Source organism: Cetorhinus maximus, chromosome 4, assembly GCF_964194155.1.
Source record: "Cetorhinus maximus chromosome 4, sCetMax3.hap1.1, whole genome shotgun sequence".
In the NCBI taxonomy this organism is placed as follows: domain Eukaryota; kingdom Metazoa; phylum Chordata; class Chondrichthyes; order Lamniformes; family Cetorhinidae; genus Cetorhinus; species Cetorhinus maximus.
Window position 1 is genome coordinate 141,796,275 of NC_135882.1, and position 25,821 is coordinate 141,822,095.

Sequence of the window (25,821 nt, forward strand, 5' to 3'; positions counted from 1 at the left end):
ACGTGTGGTAGGGTCTGTGTCTAATTTAATAATTCCAATAATAATTATAGACATTAATATCTCTTCATGACAAATGTTCTTGCATGCATGTTTTTGAGTCAGAATCTCTGGATAACCATGAAGAGGAGTAGAGGTTAGCTGTTTTTCTCCCCCATCCCACCACCCTCATCGCTATAGCATAGGGATCCCGACACTGATTATAGCATCCTTGTAGAATCGTGGTTGAGATTAGCTAACTCCACATTAATTTGAGATGGAATTTGAGAATATCTATTTGGTTCAGTTTCACAACAGCCATTAAGGTGTGGAGGGCAAGGTGCTCTGCACTGCACAGTAAAAGAAAATGGTTTCAATGAAATGGTATATCCAGTAATTAACTGATAAACAGGACAAACTTTGTAATGTTGTCTATTAATGGTTTCAGGGTGAGAAGGACTGGCAAAAATATGAAGTAGCCCGGCGCCTGAAGGACAAGATTGATGCAATCCGGAGTCAGTATCATATAGACTGGAAATCTAGGGAAATGAAATCACGACAACGAGCAGTGGCACTCTATTTCATTGACAAAGTATAATGTTTTAGTATTTGTGTTTTTGTTTTGTATGGTTCAAGGTGAATGAAATCAATGCATGTGAACTTTTCATAAGAAAGCAAGATACTCGGGAAGGCCATTTGACCCTTTCTTACATAGAGCATGAACATTGTATAAAAGTGTAAGCAATTAGCTAGGGAAAAAGTTGGGCTTATTAAGTATCCAAAGGGAAGCCTTCTTGTAGAGGCAGAGGGCATAGTTGAAGAATTAAATGAGTACTTTGCATCAGTCTTCACAAAGAAAGCGTACCGATGTGAAGGTTACACTTAAGAGGAGATAGGAATTACGGACAAGATAGTAATAGATGGAGAAGTCATACTAAAGAGTTGCATTACTGAAAGTTGGTAAGTCACTTGATGCAAATGGAATATGTCCTAGTTGGTTGAAATAAACAACGGTAGAAATAGCAGACTTATTAGCTACAACCTGGATCCAGTCTGGGAAATGTGGGATACAGGAGTATTGCCAGAGGACTAGAGGTTTACTAATGTTATACCTCAGTTTAAGAAAGAGGAGAAGGATAAACGAGGAAGTCAGCCTAGCATTGGTGGCAAGAAGGTTATTGGATACCATTACTGGGGACAAAATAAAGCACCTTCTGGGCAGGCACAGGTTAATCAAGGAGAGCCAGCATAGGTTTGTTGAAGGATAATCATTCTAAAACTTGATTTGAATTCCTTGAGGTAACAAGGTTGTTCGATGTAGTGCAGTAGATGTTCATATGGACTTCTCCACAGGAGAACTTGCTCTTTTGTGAAAACAAATAAAGTACGTATTCAGTACCTCAATTATGCCCACTGTCTCCAAAAGTTTTCCTTTTTTGGCCCTATTCATTCCTTTAATTATCCTTTTGACTTTTTATGATTTTCTTTGCCCTCCTTGTTGCCATTTTTAATTCCCTCCCATCACTATGTATTCTACCTGGTTTTCTGCTCTATTTGTCTCATTTTTCAGTTGTATTGTAATATATCTTTGTTTTGTCATCCAGGGAGCTCTAGCTTTGGATGCCCTATCCTTGCCCCTTATGAAAATAGGCAGGGTTTATGTTTTTTTTAATTAATTTATGGGATGTGGGCATTGCTGGTCAGGCCAGAATTTATTGCTGACCCCCAGTTGGCCTTGAAAAGGTGGTGGTGAGCTGCTGCCTTGAACCGCTGCAGTCCATGTAGTGGAAGTAGACCCACAGTGCTGTTAGGGAGGGAGTTCCAGGATTTTGATCCAGTGACAATGAAGGAATGGTGATACATTTCCAAGTCAGGATTATGAGTGGCTTGGAGAGGAACTCCCATGTGGTGGTGCTCCCATGTGTCTTCTGTGTTTGTCCTTCTGGATGGTAGCGGTCATGGTTTTGAAAGGTACTGTCTAAGGAGCCTTGGTGAGTTCATGCAGTGCATCTTGTAGATGGTATACTATGTGTCAGTAGTGGAAGGAGTGAGTGGCACCCCATCCACAAACAATCACACTGCTTTGTCCTGGATGTTGTCAAGCTTCTTGAGTGTTGTTAGAGCTGCACTCCAGGCTGTCTGAGCTTTCATGTCTGAGCTATTTCTGCCTTGAAGGTCTGCCATTGCTCATTTACTGTTTTCTTGGGCAATGTTAGTAGTCCACCTGTGCTAGATTTCTTACAAACATACAAAATAGGAGCAGAAGTAGGCCATTTGGCCCCTTGAGCCTGCTCTGCCATTCAGTAAGATTATGGCTGATTTCCCTCAATAGCCTTTGATTCCTTTGCCCAAGAAGAATCTATCTACAACAAAAACAGAATTACCTGGAAAAACTCAGCAGGTCTGGCAGCATCGGTGGAGAAAAGAGTTGACGTTTCGAGTCCTCATGACCCTTCAGTTCTGCTGAAGGCTCATGAGGACTCGAAATGTCAACACTTTGCTTCTCCGCCGATGCTGCCAGACCTACTGAGTTTTTCCAGGTAATTCTGTTTTTGTTTTGGATTTCCAGCATCCGCAGTAGTTTTTTGTTGTAAGAATCTATCTACCTCTGCCTTAAAAATAATCAATGACCCCGCCTCCACCGCCTTCTGATACAGAGTTCCAAAGTTGTACAAGCCTCAGAAAAATGTTCTCCTCATCTCTGCCCTATAAGGGCAACCCCTAATTTTAAAACAATGCCCCCTAATTCTGGACACTCCGACAAGAGGAAACATCCTTTCCACGTCCACCTTGTCAATATCATTCAAGATCTTAGATAATTCAATCAATTCACCCCTCCCTCTTCGACACTCTAGTGGAAACAAGCCCAGTCTGTCTGACCTTTCTTCAAAAGACAACCTGCTCATTCCAGTTATCAATCTAGTAAATCTCCTCTGAACCGTCTCCAATGCATTTATATCCTTCCTTTAAATAAGGAGATCAAAACTGAAGGCAGTTTTCGAGATGGGGTCTCACCAATGACCTATATAACTGAAGCATAACATCCTTACTTTTATGTTCAATTCCTCTTGTAATAAAGGATAGCATTCCATTAGCCGCCTTAATTACTTGCTGTACCAGCGTACTGACTTTTTGTGACATGCGCCAGAACACCTAGATCCGTCTGCAGCTTGGAATTATGCAGTTCTCTGTTTAAGTAATACTCCGCTTTTTCATTCTTCCTGCTAAAGTGAACGACTTCACATTTTTTCCCACATTATACTCCATCTGCCAGATTTTTGCCCACTCATTCAACCTACCTATATCCATCTGCCACCTCCTTATGTCCTGTTCACAACATACGTTCCTACCTATCTCTGTCATCTGCAAATTTAGCTATCATGCCTTCACTCCCCTTATCCAAGCCATTGATATAAATTGTAAAATTTGAGGCCCCAGCACAGACCCCTGCGGGACTCCACTCATCGCATCCTGCCAATCAAAAAAAGATTTTATGCGTACTCTCTGCTCCTCGCCAGCAAGCCAATCTTCTATCCATGCTAATATGTCACCCCTACACCATGAGCTTTTATTTTCCACAATAACCTTTGATGTGGCACCTATATCAAATGCTTTCTGGAAATCCAAGGACAACATGTTTACAGGCTCCCCTTTTATCCACATCACATGTTACTCCTTCAAACAACTCCAATAAATTGGTTAAACATGATTTCCCTTTCACAAAACCATGCTGACTCTTCCCGATTACCTTGAGTTTCTCTAAGTGCCCAGCTATTACCACCTCAATGATCGATTCTAACACCTTCCCCATGACAGACATCAAGCTAATTGGCCTATAGTTTCCTGCTTTCTGCCTCTTTCCCTCCCTCCCTTGAATTATGTTATGGGTTATGTTTGCTACTTTCTAGTCTGATGGAACCTTGCCAGAATCTAGGGAAATTTGGAAAATTAACACCGACGCATCAACTACCTCATTAGCCACCTCTTTTAAGACCCTCGAATGAAGTCCATCAAGATCCAGAGACTTGTCAGCCCACATTGCTGTTATTTTGCTCAGTAACACTTCCCTAGTGGTTGTAATTTCACAAAGTTTCCCTCTCCCTTCCACCTCCTGATTTACAGATATTACTGTAATGTTTTTTATATCCTCTATAGTGAGGACATGAGCAAAATATTAGTTCTTGTGCCATTTCCTTATTATCTCCTATTAACTCCCCATTGTCCCTCTCCAAAGAACCAACACTCACTTTACTTTTTTCATTTTCAAGTACCTGTAGAATCTCTTGCTATCAGTTTTTACATTTTTAGCTAGCTTCTCTCCAATTTCTTTCTCCTGATTAATCTTTTAATCATTCTCTGCTCTTTATTTTCTGACCAATCATCTGACCTGCCATTCATCTTTTCACAGTTATATGCTTTTACCTTAAGTTTGATGCTTTCCTTAACTTTAGTTAACCATGGATGGTGGGTCCTCCTTTTAGAATTTTTCTTTATCGTAGGAATATACTTATCCTGAGCATTCTGAAATCATTCTTCTCAAATTGGCTCTCTTCCAGTTGGACATTTTCACTTGGATTTTTTCTTTGCCCCTTTTTCATAAATATGTTAAACCCTAATTATATTATGATCACTGTCACCTCGATGTTCTCCCATAGAAACTCATTCTTTGCCCTACTTCATTCCCCAGGAAATGATCCAGCACTATATTTCTCATTGTCAGTACTTCTTTCTGGCTCAATCAGATGAACTGCAGCAGTTCAAGAAGGCGGCTCACCACAGCCTTCTAAAGGGCAATTGGGAATGGGCAACAAATGTTGGCCTTACCAGTGATACTCGCTTCCCATGAAAGAATATTTTTTTTTAATAAGTTCTTGTACATACATTTTAGGAATTCTTCACGAGCTACCCTCTTTTTCCCAGTCTGAGAGTAATTGAAATCACCTATTATTACACCTCTTATTTTTCCATTTGCCTACAGATTGCTTCTATATCACATTTTCATTGTGTGGGTGGTTATAGTAAACAGCCAGCAATTTAACAGTTTTTTTTCCTGTTCCTTAACTCTAAAGAATAGATTTGGTTTTTGAATCCTGAAGTATATCATCCATCTGCAGAACTGTATTATCCTTGATCAAAACTGCCAACTCCTCCCCCTCATTTCTTTTTCCCTTCCATATCCTCCTTGAGTACATTTGGAGCCAGGAATGTCTAGTTCCCACGTTTAAGTAGGTTTCCTCCTAAATGGCAACTTGTGCCTGTAGCTCCTCAACCTTATTTGTCACACTCCTCACATTGACACACATGCATTCCAACACCATGCTGGAATGCTTTATATTTTTTCTCCAATTGCTTCCTGCTCTTTCTAACTATTCTTCTGTTCTTTGTCCCTCCTAGTTGCCTATGCACCTTGTCTTTTCTCTCTGCTGCTGTGTCCTGGTGCCCTACCAAATTAGTTTAAACCCTCTCAACAGCCTTAGATAACAACTACAACAAGGACATTGGTACCAGCCCTGTTCAGGTTCAACCTTCCTAGCTTGTCCAGGTCCCTCCTTCCCCAAAACTGGTCCAAGTATTACAACACATTTACAATGCAGAAGGAGCCCATTCAGCCCATCGAGTCTGCGCTGGTTCTCTGAAAGAGCATTCCACCTAGTCCCACTCCCCTGCCTTATCCCCATAACCTTGCACATTCTCTCTTTTCAGCTAGTAATCCAATTCCCTTTTGAATACTTCAATCGAACCTGCCTCCACCACCCTTTCAGGAAGTTTGTTCCAGACGCCAATCACCTGGGTTTAAAAAAAAAAAATTCTCACATCAGATTTACTCCTTCTGCCAATTATTTTGAATCTGTGCCCTCTAGTCCTTGATGTTCTCTTGAGTAGCAACCAGCTTCACTATTTACCCTGTCCATACCCCTCAGGATCTTGAATACCTCTATCAAGTCTTCTCTCAGCTGCCTTTTCTCCAAGGAAAACAGTCTCAACCTCTCCAATCTATCCTCATAGCTACAATTCTTCATCCCACGAATCATTCTCGTGAATCTCCACTGTACTCTCTCCAATGCCTTCACATCCTTCCTCAAGTACGGTGCCCACAACTGGACGCAGTACTCCAGATGAGGCCTAGCTAGTGTCTTATGCAATTCCAACATGACTTTACTCTTGTACTCAATGCCCCTATTAATAAAGCCTAAGATACTGTATGCTTTAACTGCTCTCCCAACATGCCCTGCCATCTTCAAGAACCTATGTTCGTATACAACGAGGTCTCTCTATTCCTGCACCTTCTTTAGAGGCTCTTCCTTCATTTTATTCTGTCTAACCCTATATTTTCCTGCCAAAACGCACCTCACACTTCTCTGCATTGAACTTCACCTGCCACTGGTCTGCTCAGTCCACCAGCATGTCTATGTCCTTTTGAAGTTCAAGACTATCCCCAACACAGTTGACAATATTTCTGATCTTTGTGTCATGTGCAAATTTTGACATCATGCCCTGCACACCACAGCCTAGGTCATTAATGTATATCCGGAAGAGCAAGGGTCCCAACACTGACCACTGAGGAACTCCACTACAAACCTTCCTCCAATCTGAAAAATAACCATTTATCACTACTCTGTTTCCTGACACTCAGCTAGTTTCTTATCCAAATGCCTACTTTCCCTTTTATTCCATGACCTAAAATTTTGCTCACAAGTCTGTTGTGTGGCAGTGTATCAAATGGCTTTTGAAAATCTATATACACCACATTGTGTTTCTTTTATCAACCTTCTCTGTTACCACCCCCACAAAACTCCAAGTTAGTTAAACATGATTTTCCCTTGATGAATCCATGCTCGCTTTCCTTAATTATCTTGCACTTGTCTAAGTGATTATTGATTTTATCCTGTACTATAGTTTCCAGAAGTTTCCCTACCACTGAGGTCAAACTGACTGGCCTGTAGTTGCCAGCTTTATCCTTGCACCCCTTTTTGAACGAGGGTGTAACATGTGCAGTTCTCCTGTCCTCTGGCACCTCCCTTGTGTTTAAAGAAGACTGGAAGATTATCACAAGTGCCTCTGCAATTTCTACTCCTCCATCCCTCAGTACCTTTAGATGCATCTCATCCAGTCCTGGTACCTTAATTATTTTAAGTAAAGATAGTCTTTCCAACACCTTCCTCTCTACTATAAATTCTTCTAGTGTACCAGTTACCTCCTCTCTCACCTTGGCCTGGGTAGCAAGTTCTTCCTTTGTAAAGACAGATGCAAAGTACTCGCTCAACAACTCCGCTATTTCTCCAGCCTCTATATGCAAGTCTGCTTTTTTGTCCCTAACCGGCCCTACTCTTACTTTTACCACCCTTTTATTATTTACATGCTTAGAAGACCTTGGGATTCCCTTTTATGTTCGCTGCCAGCCTCTTTTCATGCTCTCTCCTTGCTTTTCTTATTAGTTTCATCATTTCCCCTCTGGTCCTTCTGTATACAGCCTGATTCTCCATTGTGCCATAAGAATCTCAAAAGCCTCCCTCCTGCACCACCCCTCCAGCCACGCATTCTTCTGACATGCATTCATCTGTGCTATCTTCCTGTTCCTGACTCTCACTTCTCACTACCACTGGTAGCAATCCAGAGATTACCATTTTTCTTGGCGATCTTTTGAGGTTCAGTTGTTTAACTGTGCCTGTGTAGATGTCAGAAGTTTGTCAGTTTCACAGTAATGATGGTGAACATTGACCGTTTCATCGTCATTACAGCCGCAAAACTCGGGCCAAGTCATCCCAATAATGGAAGATTGGATAAATCGCTTCAAACTGCAATGCATGTGTAATGATTAGATAGTTGTATTTTATTCAGTATGGTTACATTTGATTGTGCGTTACTGACTAACAGTGGCAGCAATGTGTACCATCTACAAGATGCACTGCAGAAACTCATCAAAGCTCCTAAGGCAGCACCTTCCAAACCCACAACCACTATCCATCTAGAAGGACAAGGGCAGCAGATACATGGGAACACCACCCATCCAAGCCACTCACCATCCTGACTTGGAAATATATCACTGTTCTTTTGCTGTCGCTAGGTCAAAATCCTGGAATTCCCTCCCTAACAGCACTGTGGGTATACCTACACCACAGGGACTGCTGCGGTTCAAGAAGGCAGCTCACCACCACCACGACCACTGCCTCGAGGGTAATTAGGGATGGGCAATAAATACTAACCTAGCTAACAGTTTCCACATCGTGGAAATGAGTTGGGGGAAAAAAAGCTTATTTTTCTGTGCTTTGTAGTTGGCGTTGAGAGCTGGAAATGAGAAGGAGGAAGGAGAGACTGCTGATACAGTTGGTTGCTGCTCACTCCGTGTCGAACATATTAAATTGCATGATAACGATGGAGGACAGCAGTGCGTGGTGGAATTTGACTTCCTTGGAAAGGACTCTATTAGATACTACAACAAGGTTCCAGTGGAGAAACAGGTACAGAGTGTTTCCGTTAGGAAATTCAAGTGTATTACATAACACCATTTATCATCTTAACATGCCTGATTCAATTGTTTCAATAATGGCTGTTTCGAACCAAAAAATATGATTGTTTAAATCCGAACAAATTCCTTGAGTGATTCACTTGTCAATGTGTCAAATGTGCAGTACTGAGCTATGTTGATGAGCACCATGGCCTAGGTTGAGTTGAGGGGGCTACTGTGTAGTTTCTAAATTGACCTTGATATCTGAGCTGCTGAAGAGAAATTATCTGATTGTTGCTGAAAATGGGAATCGTGGGTGCAGTTGAGATCTGGCTCAGTTTTCATGGGTTGGTGGCAAAGCTTGTCTGAGCTCACATGAAGAATAGCGCTTGCAAGACATACCTGCAAGCTACCCACCCCATCAAACTAAACACTAATTCAAGCGAGACAATCGGTGGGATTTTCCACACCTGCCCACCACTGCGATCTTCTGGTCCCACAGCAAGTCAATGGACTTCTGGCTGGGGTGCCGACTTGCCCGCGGCAGGTCCCAGCCACGACACGGCCAGAAAATCTCGGCCCATGAGTTTTAGCAGAATACTTGATCATAGTGGAGCATGACAACCCTACCTGTACATGTGTATTCCCAGTACAGTTACTGCAAGATGATTAGTAGTAAGAAATGTAGGTGGATTTTGTTGTCCGTCCTTCTTCAAAGAGGATTCCAAGTCCTATTTTTAATTCCTTACCCTGTTGCATTTGCAATTGACTACATTGTCTCTCAGTTTAAACCCATGATCTTTCTGATGTGCATCTCTTGGTATTGCACCAGTTACCTGCTGAAGCACTGAGCCTCTGCAAGACATCACAATTGAGATTGTGAACTTACTGTAAAGTATAATCCAAAACACAGCCTACATCATAGCTTTCACTAGGTTAGTAACAAGGGAATTGTTCCTCCGATAAGTGAATGGGAAAATTGGGCCACATTCCTTCAGAACACAAGGTTGGTTCAAGACTCAGAATGGATACAGCACAGAAGGAAGCTATTTGAGCTATTGTGTCTGTGCCAATTCTCTGCAAGAGCAACTCAGCTAGTCCCACCCCCTGTCTGTTCCCTGTAGCCCTGCAATTCTTTTGATTATCTGAAGAGAAAAAAAAAATTCCCTTTTGAAAGCCACAATTGAATCTGCCCCAGCACATAAAAACATAGAAAATAGGAGCAGGAGTAGACCATTCAGCTCTTCAAGCCTGCTCTGCCATTCATTAGGATCATGGCTGATCATCCAACTCAATAGCCTGCTCCCGCTTTCTCCCCATATCCTTTGACCCCTTTTGCCCCAAGGGCTATATCTAACTCCTTCTTGAAAACATACAATGTTTTGGCCCCAACTACTTTCTGTGGTAGCGAATTCCACAGGCTCACCACTGTCTCGGTGAAGAAATTTCTCCTCATCTCAGTCCTAAATGGTCTACCCCGTATCCTCAGACTTTGACCCCCTGATTCTGGACTCCCCCACCATCGGGAACATCCTTCCTTGCATCTATCCTATCTAGTCCTGTTAGAATTTTATAGGTTTCTATGAGATTCCACCCCCCTCCCACCCCCTCATTCTTCTGAACTCCAGTGAATATAATCCTAACTGACTCAATCTCTCCTTGTATGTCAGTCCCGCCATCCCAGCACACTCTTAGTCTGGAATGCACTGCCTGTGTAAAAATATCTTTTCCTCGTGTCGCCTTTGGTTCCTTTGCCATTCATCTGGGAGAGATGACTGTTCATCCTATCAGTTGCTAATTCCTTTTACAGACAGTAAAAATCCATCGTCAACTTGATCCAGTAAATTAAATCCCTTGAGGTAGGATTCTGCAAGATTTTACCCCAAAGGCAAATAGAGCAAACTGCAATATCTAGCCTTGAATCCTACATTAGTCATCCTTGGCTAATTGCTTTCCTTGGTCTTGTGTTCTTTGACCCAACAGCTCGGTGACTTGTGTTCCAGCATTTCTCCCTGGATATAGTCACATTTTTGTCAGGTTCTACTGTAGATTGAATTGTAAAGACATTTGAAACTATTACTATTATGAAAATAGTTGGGCACGGTGAATAATGTGTGTGCCATCTTATGCCACTTGATTTCAGTCTAAGCCTTTGGCTAGTATAGAGATGATTTGGCTTTGAAATTTTTGGACAGTGGGTGATCACTGGATTGAAACATTATAGCTGACCCCAGTTCTGTCCTCATCCAAAACCCAGCAGGGTCCACCCAATGATGATCAGAAGTGAGAATCCTGAAGGTTTGTTTCCTTTTCCTCCCATCTCTTTTCTAACTCATTGCAGATTGGGTGGGCCATACCTGGTAACTTCCTGGCCTGTGTGACTTAGCTACTCTAGCCAAATTGTCTGAGCCATTGGGTAAGGTGTTCTTAATGCATCAGTCCTGACTACTTCTACCACAGGCAGCCTGCTCCAGCTGAATGATATATACTTCAAAGTGGTGTCCAAACAGAGCCCAAATTTGGGAGAACAATATCTATAATTGGTTCTGAGTACTAGTACTTCATAGTTCAAATGGCACAATAGGAGTATTTCACTTGCCTACTTATTGAACTTTACTAAAATCCTATTGACAACACTAGTTACACTGGTTATGTTTCTAATCCTAGATTATGATGAAATACCCTGTTAGTCACATGATCTTTCCTCTTTGTATAACTATACCTGTAAGACACTTCCTCAGAATATCAGCCATGGCTCAGTTGACATTCTTCCCTCTTGAGTCTGTGGGTTCAAGCCCCACTCCAAAATCTTGAGCACATAATCTATATTGACACTTCACAGCTGCAATGATAAAGGTGTGACTGTGAAATGAGAAGCTAAACCGAGACCTTGTCTGACATCTCCCTTGGACGTGCGATCCTATGGAATAGTTGGAAAAAGAGCTCTCCCCAGTGCCCTGGTTAATATCTAATTCTTAGCCCTATTGATAAAAGAGGCAGATTTTTGGGCCATAGTCTCACAACAGCAATCAGATATAAGCTGTGCACAATTTGACTGTTTCATTTCCTGCATTACAACAGTGACTACACTTAAATTGGCTGTAAAATGGTTTTGGATGCCCTGAAGTCATGAAAGGCTCTATTTAAATGCAAGTTCTTTGTTTCTTTCTTGTGCTTGTTTTTGTGTGTTTGTACAACATATACAATTCCATAGTGATGTGTCACTTGTATTTCTTTCTCCCAGGTGTTCAAGAATCTGAAATTATTCATGGAAAATAAGGATCCTACAGATGACCTGTTTGACAGATTAAATGTATGTTTTGTTTGGATAAATTTATATTAGTGAGTTTGACAGGGTGCATTTATACCTTGTAACTATAAAAGTAATGCTGAGAGGAATCTGAAATAAACAGAAAATGCTGGAAAAACTCAGCATAGAAACATAGAAAATAGGAGCAGGAGTAGGCCATTCGGCCCTTTTGAGCCTGCTCCGCCATTGATTATGATCATGGCTGATCATCCAACTCAATAGCCTGCTCCCGCTTTCTCCTCGTATCCTTTGCCCCAAGAGCTATATCTAACTCCTACTTGAAAACATACAATGTTTTAGCCTCAACTACTTTCTGTGGTAGCGAATTCCACAGGCTCACTACTCCCTGGGTGAAGAAATTTCTCCTCATCTCCGACCTAAATGGCCCACCCCATATCCTCAAACTGTGACCCCTGGTTCTGGACTCCCACACCATCGGGAACATCCATCCTGCATCTACCCTGCCTAGCCATGTTAGCATTTTATAGGTTTCTATGAGATCCCGCCCCCCGCCCCCCCCCCCCCCCCCCCCCTCATTCTTCTGAACTCCAGCGGATATAATCCTAACCGACTCAATCTCTTCTCATATGTCGGTGCCGCCATCCCAGGAATTAATCGGGTAAACCTTTGCTGCACTCTCTCTATAGCAAGAACATTCTTCCTCAGATAAGGAGGCCAAAGCTGCACACAATATTCCAGGTGTGGTCTCACCAAGGCCGCGTATAATTGCAGCAAGACATCCCTGCTCCTGTACTCGAAACCTCTCGTTATGAAGGCCAACATACCATTTGCCTTATTTACAGCCTGCTGCACCTGCATGCTTGCCTTCAGTGACTGGTGTACAAGGACACCCAGGTCTCATTGCACATTCCCCTCTCTCAATTTATAGCCATTCCGATGATCTGCCTTCCTGTTTTTGCGACCAAAGTGGAGAACCTCACATTTATCCACATTATACTGCATCTGCCATGCATTTGCCCACTCACTCAACTTGTCCAAATCACACTGAGGCATCTCTGCATCCTCCTCACAGCTCACCCTCCCACCCAGCTTTGTGTCATCTGCAAATTTGGAGATAATACATTTAGTTCCCTCATCTAAATCATTAATATATATTGTGAATAGCTGGGGTTCCAGCACCGATCCCTACGGTACCCCACTAGTCACTGCCTGCCATTCGGAAAAAAGCCCGTTTATTCCTACTCTTTGTTTCCTGTTTGTCAACCAGTTTTCTAACCATCTAAATACACTACCCGCATTCCCATGTGCTTTAACTTGATACGCTAACCTCTTATGTGGGGCTTCGTCAAAAGTCTGAAAGCCCAAATAAACCGCATTCACTGGCTCCCCCTCATCAACTCTACTAGTTACATCCTCAAAAAATTCCAGTAGATTTGTCAAGCATGATTTCCCTTTCATAAATCCATCCTGACTGTCCAATTTTGCCACCGTTTTCCAAGGGCTCAGCTATTAAATCTTTTATAATGGACTCTAGAATTTTCCCCACTACCGATGTCAGGCTGACTGGACTATAATTCAGTTTTCTCTCTACCTCCCTTTTTAAATAGTGGGGTTACATTAGTTACCCTCCAATCTGTAGGAACTGTTCCAGAGCCTATAGAATCTCAGAAGATGACCACCAATGCATCCACTATTTCTAGGGCCACTTCCTTAAGTACTCTGGGATGTAGATTATCAGGCCCTGGGGATTTATCAGCCTTCAATCCCATCAATTTCCCCAACACCATTTCCCTACTAATACTGATTTCTTTCAGTTCCTCCCTCACACGAAACCCTGTGTTCCCCAACATTTCTGGTATGTTATTTGTGTCCTCCTTTATGAAGACAGAACCAAAGTATGTATTTAGTTGGTCAGCCATTTCTTTGTTCCCCATTATAAATTCCCCTGTTTCTGATTGTAAGGGACCTACATTTGTCTTCACCAATCTTTTTCTCTTCACATACCTATAGAAACTTTTACAGTCAGTTTTTATGTTTCCTGCAAGCTTACTCTTGTACTCTATTTTCCCCTTCTTAATCAATCCCTTGGCCCTCCTTTGCTGAATTCTAAACTGCTCCCAGTCCTCAGGTCTGTTGTTTTCTTCTGGCCGATTTGTATGCCTCTTCCTTGCATCTAATACTATCTCTAATTTCCCTTATAAGCCATGGTTTGGCCACCTTTCCTGTTTTACTTTAGCGCCAGACAAGAATAAACAATTGTTGCAGTTCACCCATGCGCTCTTTGAATGTTTGCCATTGCCTATCCACCGTCATCCCTTTTAAGTAACTTTTCCCAATCCATCATGGCCAACTCGCGCCTCGTACCATCGTAGTTTCCTTTAAGGTTCAGGACCTTAATCTCAGAATCAACTACGTCACTCCCCATCTTGATGAAGAATTCTATCATATTATGGTCGCTCATCCCCAAGAGGCCTCGCTCAACTAGATTGCCAATTATTCCTTTCTCATTACACAGTACCCAGTCTAAGATGTCCTGTTCTCTAGTTGGTTCCTCAACGTACTGGTCCAGAAAACCATCCCGTATACACTCCAGGAATTCCTCCTCTACGGTATTGTTACTAATTTGATTTGCCCAATCTGTATGCAGATTAAAGTCACCCATAATTACAGATGTTCCTTTATTGCATGTGCCTCTAATTTTCTGTTTAATCCCGTTCCCAACATCACCACTACAGTTTGGGGGTCTATATGCAACCCCAGTAACGTTTTTTGCCCCTTAGTGTTTCTCAGCTCTACCCATACAGATTCCACATTGTCGGAGCTAATATCTTTCCTCACTATTGCGTTAACTTCCTCTTTTAACCAGCAATGCAACTCTACCTCCTCTTCATTTTTGTCTGTCCTTCTTAAATACTGAATACCCCTGGATGTTCAGTTCCCATCCCTGGTCAGCCTGCAGCCATGTCTCCGTAATCCCCACTATATATCATAGCTGTTTACATCTGTTTGTGCGGTTAATTCATTCACTTTATTGCGAGTGCTCCTCGTGTTAAGGCACAAGGCCTTAAGGCTTGTCTTTTTAACAATACTTGTCCCATTCACATTATTTTTCACTGAGGCCCTGTTTGATTCTTGCCCTTGATTTCTCTGACTATCACTTTTCTTATTCCCCTTTCTGTCTTTTGTTCTTATCCTTGATTCCCCCTCCTCTGACTCCTTGCATTGGTTCCCATCCCCCTGCCATTTTAATTTAAACCCTCCCAACCACTCTAGCAAATATTCCCCCTAGGACTTCAGTCCTGGTCCTGCCCAGGTATAACTCGTCCAGTTTGTACTGGTCCCACCTCCCCCAGAACCGGTCCCAATGTCCCAGGAATCTGAAACCCTCCCCCTCACACCATCTCTTCAGCCACGTGTTCATCCGATATATCCTATTTCTACTCTGACTAGCACGTGGCACTGGTAGTAATCCTGAGATCAGTACCCTTTGAGGTCCTACTTTTCAACTTACTTCCTAACTCCCTATATTCTGCTTTTAGGACCTCATTCCTTTTTTTACCTATGTCGTTTGTACCAATGTGTACCACGATCACTGGCTGTTCATCCTCCCTCTTCAGAATGTCCTGTAGCCACTCTGAGACATCCTTGACCCTGGCACCAGGGAGGCAACATACCATCCAGGAGTCTAGTTTGCGAACACAGAAACGCCTATCTATTCCCCTTACAATTGCATTCCCACACTTTTTACTCCTCTCCTGTGCAGCAGAGCCAACCGCCGTGCAACAGGTCTGCAGCATCTGTGGAGAGAGGAACCAAGTTAACATTTTGAGTCCGTATGACTCTTCTTCAGATTTCCAGCATCAGCAGTATTCTGCTTTTAGCTGTGAGGAATCTGTAGAGATCTGCTTTTCCCACCAACAATAGACTATACTAGTCGTCTTTCTGGAGCTATGCAAGAGAACTAATGTATTGTCTCTTTATAGACCTCTGACCTGAACAAACACCTTCAGGAGTTAATGGAGGGGCTCACTGCCAAAGTGTTTCGAACGTACAATGCCTCCATCACATTGCAAGAACAGTTGGCAGAATTGACTGACCGTAAGTGAACAGTTATTCTATCATTGAACTCTTGTTTGGCATATCTTGGTAGCACACTCATATCTGAGTCACTGGCTTCTGGCTTTGAGTTCTATTCTTAAACACAAAAATCAAGGCAGATACTGCACTTTGTGATACTGTCTTTCAGATGGGACTTTAAACTGAGGCCCTATCTATCTACTTGGATGCTTGTAAAAGATTCCATGGTACTTTTCCAATAGCTCATAGTAGTGTGATAGATCTGTGAGAACTCTGGAAATGTGCCATTATAGCCCATTTCTCATTGTAGGTCTTGTGCACAATAATCAAGACTAACACTCCGGTACAGTACTGAGGGATTGCTACACTGTCTGAGTTGCTGTCTTTCAGATGAGACGTTAAACTGAGGCCCATCTGTTCTTTGAATTGGATGTAAAAGAACCTAGGGCACTATTTTGAAGAAGAACAGGGGAGTTATCCCCAGTGTCCTGGCCTATATTTATCCTTCAATCAACATCACAAATAAAAAATACATGTCAATATCACTTTGCAGTTGTGTGAATTTGTGAAAATTGGCTGTGTTTCCTTTACTGCAAAGGTGGCTACATTTCTGTTGTGAAATGGCAGGTGATAATTGCTGGGCTGACCAAATCCCAAAGGGAAACTTGGTCAAGCTATCACAACGATTTGCAATTTGTATTTATTACGAGAAGGCTGACACAATTGGAGCTCCCAGGACTGAGATCAGTAGATTGTTGTTGGCACCTCAAACTGTGCAGTTTTGGTCTCCTTATTTAAGGAAGGATATAAATGCATTCATTTACGGTTGGGCCTAGGACACTACCCTGAGGAACTGGGACTATGATGATGTCCTCAACAGCCACAACTATCTTCCTTGTGTTAGGCTCAAAGGAGGTTTACTAGATTGATACCTGAAATGAGTGGGTTGTCTTATGAGGAAAGGTTGGACAGACTGGGCTAGTTTCCACTGGAGTTTAGAAGAGTGAGGGGTAATTTACAAAATCCTGAATGGCATTGACAAGGTGGACGTCGATAGGATGTTCCCTCTTGTGGGTGAATCCAGAACTAGGGGGCACTGTTTTAAAATTAGGGGTCACCCTTTTAGGACAGAGATGAGGAGAAATTCTTTGAGGGTTTTGCAACTTTGCAATTCTGTCTCAGAAGGTGGTGGAAACGGGGCCATTGAATATTTTTGAGGTAGATATCCCTTATTAAGCAAGGGAATCGAAGGTTATCGGGGTGAGATAGGAATGTGGGAATCAAAACACAAGTTCAGCCATAATCTTATTGAATGGCTTGGTGAGTTGCTGCAGTGTATCTTATAGAAGGCCATTCAAGGTTAGGCCTGGGACACTACCCTGAGGAACTCCAGCAGTGATGTTCTGGGACTATGACAGCAGCCACAGCCATCTTCCTTTTGTGTTAGGTATGACTCCAATTAGTAAAGAGTTTTTCCCCTGATTCCCATTGAGTCCAGTTTTGCAAGGGCTCCTTGGTGCCACACTCAGTCAAATGCTGCCTTGGTGTCAAAGACAGTTACTCTCACCTCACCTCTGGAGTTCAGCTCTTTTTTTCCATGTTTGAACCAAGGCATGTAAGGAGGTCAGAAGCTGAGTGACCCTGGCAGAACCCAAACTGAGCATCAGCAGGCAGGTTATTGCTGAGCAAGCACCGCATGGTAATACTGTTGACAACCTCTTTCATCACTTTGCTGATGATCGAGAATACACTGATGGGGTGATACTTGGCCAAGTTGGATTTGTCCTGCTTTATCACAGAATCTCAGAATTGTTAAGGCGCAGAAGGAGGCCATTCAGCCCATGTCTGCATCGACTCTCCAAATGAGCATTATGACTCACTGCCATTTTCCTGCCTTTTCCCTGTACCCTTGCACATTATCTCTATTCGAATAATCATCTAATGCCCTCTGGAATGCATCAATTGAACCTCCCTCCACCATACTTCCAGGCAGTGCATTCCAGACTCAAACCACTCGCTGTGTGGAAAAAGCTTTTCCTCGCATCGCATTTGCTTCTTTTACAAATCACTTTAAATCTGTGCCCCCTCATTCTCGACCAGTTTATGAGCGGGAACAGTTTCTCCCTAAATACCCTATCCGGCCCCCTCATGATTTTGAACACCTGTATCAAAGCTCCTCTTAGCCTTCTCTCCAAGGAAAACAGTCCCAACCCCTCCAATGTATCTCCACTGAAGTTTCTTATCCCTGGAACCATTCTTATAAACCTCTTCTGCACTCTCTCCAGTACGTTCACGTCCTTCCTGTGTGGTGCCCAGAATTGTATACGATACTTCAGCTGAGGTTTAACTAGTGTCTTATATAAGTTCAGCATAACCTCCTTGCTCTTCTACTCTATGCCCCTATTAATAAAGCCCAGGATACTGTATACTTTATTAACTGCTCTCTCCACCTGTCCTGTCACCTTCAAATGATATATGCACAAATACATCCAGGTCCCTCTGTGCCTGCACCCACTTAAGAATTGTACCCCTTATTTTATATTGCCTCTCCATGTTCTTCCTACCAAAAAGCATTATCTCACACTTCTCTGCATTGAACTTCATCTGCCACCTATCTGTGCAGTCCACCAACTTGTCTATTCCTTTTGAAGTTCTACACTATACTCCTCATAGTTTACAATGCTTCCAAGTTTCATATCATCTACAAACTTTTAAATTGCCCCCTGCATACCAAGATATAGACCATTAATATATGTCAGGAAAAGCAAGGGTCCCAGTAATGATCCCTGGGGAACTCCATTCCTCCAGCCCGAAAAATATCCATTAACCATTACCTGCTCTTTTCTATTACCCAGCCAATTTTGTATCCACATTGCTGTTGTCCTTTTTGTTCCATGAGCTATAACTTTTCTTGCAAGCCTGTTGTGTGGCTCTATATCAAATGCCTTTTGGAAGTCCATGTACACCACATCAACAGCATTACTCTCATCAACCCTCTCCACTACATCTTCAAAAAACCCCAGTAAGTTAGTTAAAACATGATTTCCCCTTTAGAAATCCATGCTGGCTCTTTCTAATAAACCCTCATTTTTTCCATGTGACTATTAATTCTATCCCAAATAATTGTTTTTAGAAGCATCCCCACCACTGAAATTAAACTGGTTCTGTAATTGCTGGACGTTATCGTTTTTTTGAACAAGAGCCTGGTGCTCCTTCTGGCATGCGCTCCTACACTCTTCATTGAACCAGGGTTGATACCCCAGCTTGGTGGTAATGGTATAGTGCCTATGCCAGGCATGAGATTACAGATTGCGGTTGAATGCAATTCTGCTGCTGCTGAGGGCTCACAGTGCCCCATGAATGTTGTTGGGAAATAGAGATGGTTTAAGTAAGTTATATTGGTATTTGAGTGTTAGGAATGAGTTTTAGCTTTGGTGTTTAAATTTGATTTGTATTTCTGTATCTCTGTGTTAGGAAAAGTCAAATTGAGATTTAGTTTCACTTCAAAAGGGTGCTTGCATTTCTAATGAGAAGTTTTATGACTTAAGCTAAGGTAAACAAACAAGGGTAGAAGAATTGGGCTGTTGCCTAGCCACAGGGATGCAGAGAGGCAGGTCCCTCCCACAGAGACACAGAAAAATTAAAGAAACAACAGTTTTAAGTTTCAGTTTGAAGCTAAGATCCCAGAGAAACTGGGCACTGGGAGAGGGAGCTGCAGATTTCCCAAAGGAATCAAAAGGTTCCAAGGCCGAAGGAGTGAGACAGAAACAGGGGAAAGTCCAAAGAGACCTTCTAGCCAAAGGATGGACAGGAACCTGGAAAAGTTCCTCATAGAGGTTCTACAGCATAGATAAAGGCCCTTCGGCCTATCGAGTCTGTACCTGTCAAACAAGTACCTGACTATTCTAATCCCATTTTCCAGCACTAGGCCCATTGTCTTGTATGTCATGGCATCGCAAGTACACATCTAAATACTTCTTAAATGTTATGAGGGTTTCTGCCTCAACTTCACTTAACGGGAAAGGGTGGTGAAGAGTGAGGGGCAGAGAAAGGCTCCAAACTTCAAGTTTAAAGCTTCAAGCTGCAGAATGCAGATTTAAAGCAAGGAACAGCTTACAAGAGGCAAGAGGGTCCAAAGAGGCAACTGAAGGTCTGGAACCCTTTGCTATGGGCATGTGAAGCAGTGGTACTGTTGACAGCTGAGTCGGTGAGAGAGAGTGCATAGAAAACAGCTTGAATGCATACGGTGACCCAGGGAAGAGGAACATCGGAAGGAGAGTTCGAAATCTTGGAGGTGAATCCTTTATGAAGGCGTCTCAGAAAGCGTCGGTTTGGGAGAAGATTCCAAAGCGAGGTCTGGGAGAGTGGAGATTGGAAACCCTTGTGTGAAAGACAGGGTTCAGTGAGGCCAGTTGGCTCAAGGTGTGACAAGAATCTGGGAGGAGTTGAGAGATCCACAGCATCTGGTTGAGGTGGCATCTGTCACTTGGTTTCAGAGTTGGTTTGTCTAACCACAGGGTGCATATTGGTTTACATGGACTGTGTATTTACTATGAACATTAAAGTAAAAGATAGCTTTTGTAACTTGCGTTATCCTTATAAAGCTGCATATATCTGTAAAATGTAGTTGTGGGTGAAGGGGTATTGTAATATAGTTAATCTTTTTTTGTTGAATAAATGTTTTATTCTTTTGTTAAAAGTTCATTAGCTGACCCAGTGACTCTGTTCAGTAGCCCCTCTCCACATATCTAAACAAACAAGATCTGTCGTCTGGGATCAGGCTTGTTCAGAAGTGACCTCAGCTGGGGATTGTAACAAAGTGGGGGCTCTTCCGGCATTTGAAATGCGGATAGTGGGTGGTTGGATGCGGAATAATAATTGGTTCGGGATTATCATTATAAAGTGAGATTGGAGATCCTTGAACATTGATGGGAGCTGTGAATCCTTTTAACAAGTACATAGAAGTAAAGAGGTACTGGACGTAGGAACTGAAGTTGCTGTGAGATATATTATACAGGTTGGAATTTGAAATTTCTTTGCAGGTTGCTAAGACTTTTTTACAGATGGAAAATGTAACTCTGACTGGTTTACGGAAATTAACCACGGGTAAACTAATGGAATTGGCAGATAAGCTGGAGTTAGAATCACCTGAAAGGGCAAAGAAAATGGACATAGTTGAGATAATAGCACAGCATTTAAAACTGGAAGGGATAACAAAGAGACCATGTTCTCCATGGGCTGAGTCAATTGAGTTAGCTAAGATCCAGTTGCAAATGAAGCAACTTGAACATGATGAGGAACTGAAAAAAATTTGAATTAGAAGCGAAAGAAAAATAATTGGAATTTAAAAGGCTAGAGGGAAAAGTAAAGAGAAAGGGCATTTTAAAGGGAGCAAGCAGAAAGGCAGAGAGAAAGGAAGCTGCAACTGGAATTTCAGGCAAGGGAGAAGGATAAAGAAAGAGAGGCAAGGACAAGAGAGAAGGAATGAGAAAGGGAATACCAGCTGAGAAGGCTGAAAGTTAAAAGGAGATCTCACTTGCTGAGGAAAGTTCTGATGATGAAAAAACCTTCAGCCAAAACTTAGTGGTGAGATGTTTTAAGTTTGTGCAAGCTCAAGTATGTAGCTCTTAAGGAAATAATTCTCTTGGAAGAATTAAAGGATTAATTTCCTCTTGTAGTTGGAACCCATGTTGAAGATCAAAAGGGTAAAGCAGCTAGACAGGCAGCGGAGATGGCTGACTATTATGAACTGGTCCATAAATCTAAAGCCTTCTTCTGTCATCCCCATAAACCCGAGAAGGATAGAAGATGGGAAGGTGAAAGGAAGGCAGGTAGCCAGGGGAGAGAAGGGACAGTTGGGAATTCTCAGGAAATTTCTCCTCAAATGAGAAAAGAAGGCACTGATGGCGGAAGTGACGTTCAAAAGCCTAAGTGTTTTCATTGTAACAATGTGGGACATCTTGGGGCAGATTAAATGGTAGCCCTATTGCAGTAATAAGAATGCCAAAGGAATCCTCGGGAACGGTAGCACCAGAAAATGAAATGGCTGTTAAAGCCGTAGCAGTGGTACAAGTGAAACGTGTTCCCTCAGAACATACAGGAAAGGGGAATATGGCTCAGGGTAGTCTAAAGAATTCTTCTTTGATTACTGATTAAGGAAGTCAGACTATCAGAGGTTCTATATGTTTTGTGTCAAAGGGAAAAGTGTCCTCTACTCCAAACAGATTAAAATTTTAAGATACGGAGGCAGATCAATCATTGATGGTGGTTGATGATGCAATTTGTGTTCCAGGTAGTTTTATGAAAGAAAAAGTATTGACAAGGGATATTAATGAAATTTATAAACCTGTTTCTTGTAAAGTTAACTTACAAAGTCACTTTGTAAATGGAATTTTACAGTGGGAATTATTCCTGAATCACATATAGGAGGGGTAGATTTTACTCTGGGTAATGATTTGGCTAGTGGAGACAGCAATGTGGCAACGACAGTATTGCAGCAGGCGGTTGATCATGTTGATCCTAACCAACTTCAGAAAACTACTGTGTCCAAAAATGAAACACTTATTGCACATAAGCAATTGAAGCACCTGATTAATGTAGAAAATCAACTTTCATGTATGAAAGAGGAGTTTGCTAATTAAAATAGAGAATTGGTGAGAACAATTGAGAACCAGTCACAGAAAGTGGAACACTTTACAGAGGACTTGAAATGTTTAAATGATAAGCTTGTAGAAACAAACTTAACAAAGGTCAATCTTCAGTTAAAACTTGATGAACTTCAAACATTAGTAGTTGCTCTGAAATATCGGGGAAAATGCCTTGAACAAGAAAAGGAATTGTTGTTAAATCAGAATAATTGGTTGAAGGCAGAATTAAAAACCAAAACTAACTGAACTATTAGAACTTCATCGTGGAAAGAGTAATGAGATTTTCGAACTTCAGTGCAAACTGGAGAAGATAATGGGGAAGATGTGTGGTATGGAGTATCACAGTTCCACAGTTCCTGTGAATAAAAATTTCTTGCTGAGATGTGGTCCTGTTGAGCAAAGAACTTAATCAAGTAATGTTACTGATATAAAACTTCAGTAATGGACAATACGAAAGCAACTAATGCCTGCAAAACTGGAAATTAAGAATTGCCAACAAAAAGGACAAGATGACTCTTCCAAGTCAATGACCAGAAAGACAGATTTACAAGTGATTGCTGGTGCTAATGTACAAAATACAGCAGTTGGAATCCAAGCAACTGGATAGGTTTCGAAAGACCATTCAAAACCTGGAAAGGAGTGGAATGACCTATTTCGTGGATTATGCAAAAGAATTGAAGGGTTGGTGCGGACTACGAAAATCTACTGGGAGAGTATAATTGACATTGCTCAAAAAGAAGTGGAAAAGATCTGTTCGAAATGGGATCTGGAGAAACAGCAATATCAGAAAAAATTTTAAGATCAAACTGAGCAGGGATATGAAACCCTTTTGTGTAAACATAAAAAGCATCTCAATAACATCCTTGAAATGTCAAAAGGACATTTTGACCAGAGAAGAAATGAGATGTTAACTAACAAAAATGCCATTTTGACTTTATTAATTCGAAATGAGAATTTACTACATTTGAGTTTGGAAGATGAGCTTGAGGGTAGAATTATGCCTACAGCGAATGAAAAGGACGATTGGGCTAGAGACTTAAATTAAACATTCTTTGAGTTAAAGACTGGGAATAAGAAGAAAAAGAAACATAAAAGTTGAGTTATGGTAATACTATGATGTGCAAATTCTGCTAATCTTGTTACATTTATTGACTTTGTTTAAGTATGTTCTTGTAATTGTACGATAACATGTCTAATTGTAAAACAAAATGGAAAATATATTTGTATAATAGATAGCTATTGTTAGAGGTTTATGATAAGTTTGTGTGAGGCAGATGTAAGACCTTCACTTGTGAAACTTTGTTCCTCCAAAGGGGAAGGTGTTAGGAAATATGGTTTAAGTAAGTTATATTGGTATTTGAGTGTTGGGAATGAGTTTTAGCTTTGGTGTTTGAGTTTGATTTGTTTTTCTGTGTCTGTGTTAAGAAAGGCCAAATTAAGTACCAGTTTCACTTTAAAAGGGCACTTGCATTTCTAATGAGGGGTTTTACGACTTAAGCTAAGGTAAACAAACAAGGGTACAAAGGGGCCCAGAGAGGAAGGATCCTCTTACAGAGACACAGCAAAACTAAAGAAATAGCAGTTTTAAGTTCTAGTTTGAAGCCAAGTACCCAGAGAAACTAGGCATTGGGAGAGGGAGTTCCCAAAAGAACTAAAAGTTCCAAGGCCAAAGAAGTGAGACGGAAACAGGGGAAAGCCCAAAGAAGACCTTCTAGTCAAAGGGAAGACAGAAACCTGGAAAAGGTCCTGTTAAGTGAAGTTAAGAGTGAGGGGCAGAGAGAAAGACTTCAAGTTTAAAGCTTCAAGCTGTAGAACGCAGATTTAGAGCAAGAACAGCTTGCAAGAGGCAAGAAGACCCAAAGAGACTCTTCAGCTAGACCTGTAACTCTTTGCTATGGGCATGAGAAGCAGTAGTACTGTCGACAGCTGAGTCGGTGAGTTGGAGTTGGAGCATGGAAAACAGCTTGAATGCATGTGGTGACCCAGGGAAGAGGAACATCAGAAGGAGAGTTCAAAACCCTGGAGGTGAACCCTTTATGAAGGCGCCTGAGAGAAAGCACCGGTTTGGGAGAAGATTCCAAAGCAAGGTCTAGGAGAGTGGAGATTGGAAACTCTTGTGTGAAAGACAGAGTTCAGCAAGACCAGTTGGCTCTGTGTGACAAGCGTCTGGGGGAAGTTGAGGAGAGGTCCATAGTGTCTGGTTGAGGTGGCATCTGTCACTTGGGGCAGAATTTTTAGCTCGGCGTGTGGGCGGGTGCCTGACTGGCTTGAGCATAAAATAGCGCATGACGATATCAGGCGAGCGTCTCAACATCATCCCGCACTTGTACGATATTTCGGTCGGTGGGCGTGCACGGAAGTCAGAAGCATGTGCGCTGACAATTAAGAAGGCAATTAAGCCCATTAAAGTTCCAATTGCCCCCAATTTTTCGTGGTCCATCCAACCTTACGGGCAACCTTACTAGCAGACGGGCAAATTTGCCAAGCAGACTTTGTATTTTTGATGAAATCTCATCCAAAGACCGCATGAGGTTTCTGTTATTAAATTAAAAAATAAATAAAAATGCATAGACAGAATTTTCATCATTCAGGTGACTGACTTCTGAGGCATGGACATTTCATTTAAATGGACATTTAATTCCACGCCCACGTCAGCGCCTGCCCTCCTCCCGTTCCCACCCTGGCAGCGCTGGCTAGCCGTTAATTGGCCAGCCAGTGTGAAATTGCGGGCGGTGGTCTATTCCCCGGCTGCTCCCAGGCCCACCAAGCGCGTCTGCATGCCGACCTAAAAGCCCTGCCCTTGGTTTCACAGTGTGGTGTGTCTGACCATAGGGTGCCTATTGACTTACATGAACTGTGTATTTACTGTGAACATTAAAGTATAATGTAGCTTTTGTAACTTGTGTTATCCTTACAAATGTGTATACGCCTGTAAAGGTATAGTTAATGTTGAAGGAGTATTGTAATATGATTCATCTTGTGAATAAATGTTTTATCCTTTTGTTAAAAGTTCATTAGCTGACTCCACTGACTCTGTTCAGTAGCCCCTCTCCACATATCTAAAGAAATAAAAGTTACGATCTATCAAGCTGGGTTCCACTCTGGGATCAGGCTTGTTCAGCAGTAACCTCAGCTGGGGATCATAATGTCAGTTTTGAGCTGCTAGATCTGTTTGAAATCTATCCCATTTAGCTCGGTGGTAGTGCCACACAACAGAATGGGCGTTATCCTCAATGTGAAGACAGGATTTCGTCTTTAAAGAACTGTGCAGTGGTCACTCCTACCAGTACTGTCATGGACAGATGCATCTGCAACAGGTAGATTGGTGAGGATGAGGTTTTTCCTTGTTGCTTCCCTCACTACCTGCCACAGACCAGTCTAGCAGCTATGCCCTTTTGAACTTG

At 42.0% G+C, this 25,821-nt stretch overlaps 1 protein-coding gene across 7 annotated transcripts in view; it reads left to right on the top strand.

Annotated features, from left to right (window-relative positions):
• The window catches only part of LOC144679947 (DNA topoisomerase 1-like), a 139,088-nt gene that overhangs the window by 108,056 nt on the left and 5,211 nt on the right, over window positions 1-25,821 (top strand). For all 7 annotated transcript variants that reach the window (XM_078540939.1, XM_078540942.1, XM_078540941.1 and 4 more), the window contains 4 exons: window positions 425-568; window positions 8,250-8,435; window positions 11,667-11,735; window positions 15,677-15,791. In XM_078540939.1, the coding sequence (XP_078397065.1) occupies window positions 425-568; window positions 8,250-8,435; window positions 11,667-11,735; window positions 15,677-15,791 (514 nt within the window). The remainder of the gene's footprint in view (window positions 1-424; window positions 569-8,249; window positions 8,436-11,666; window positions 11,736-15,676; window positions 15,792-25,821) is intronic.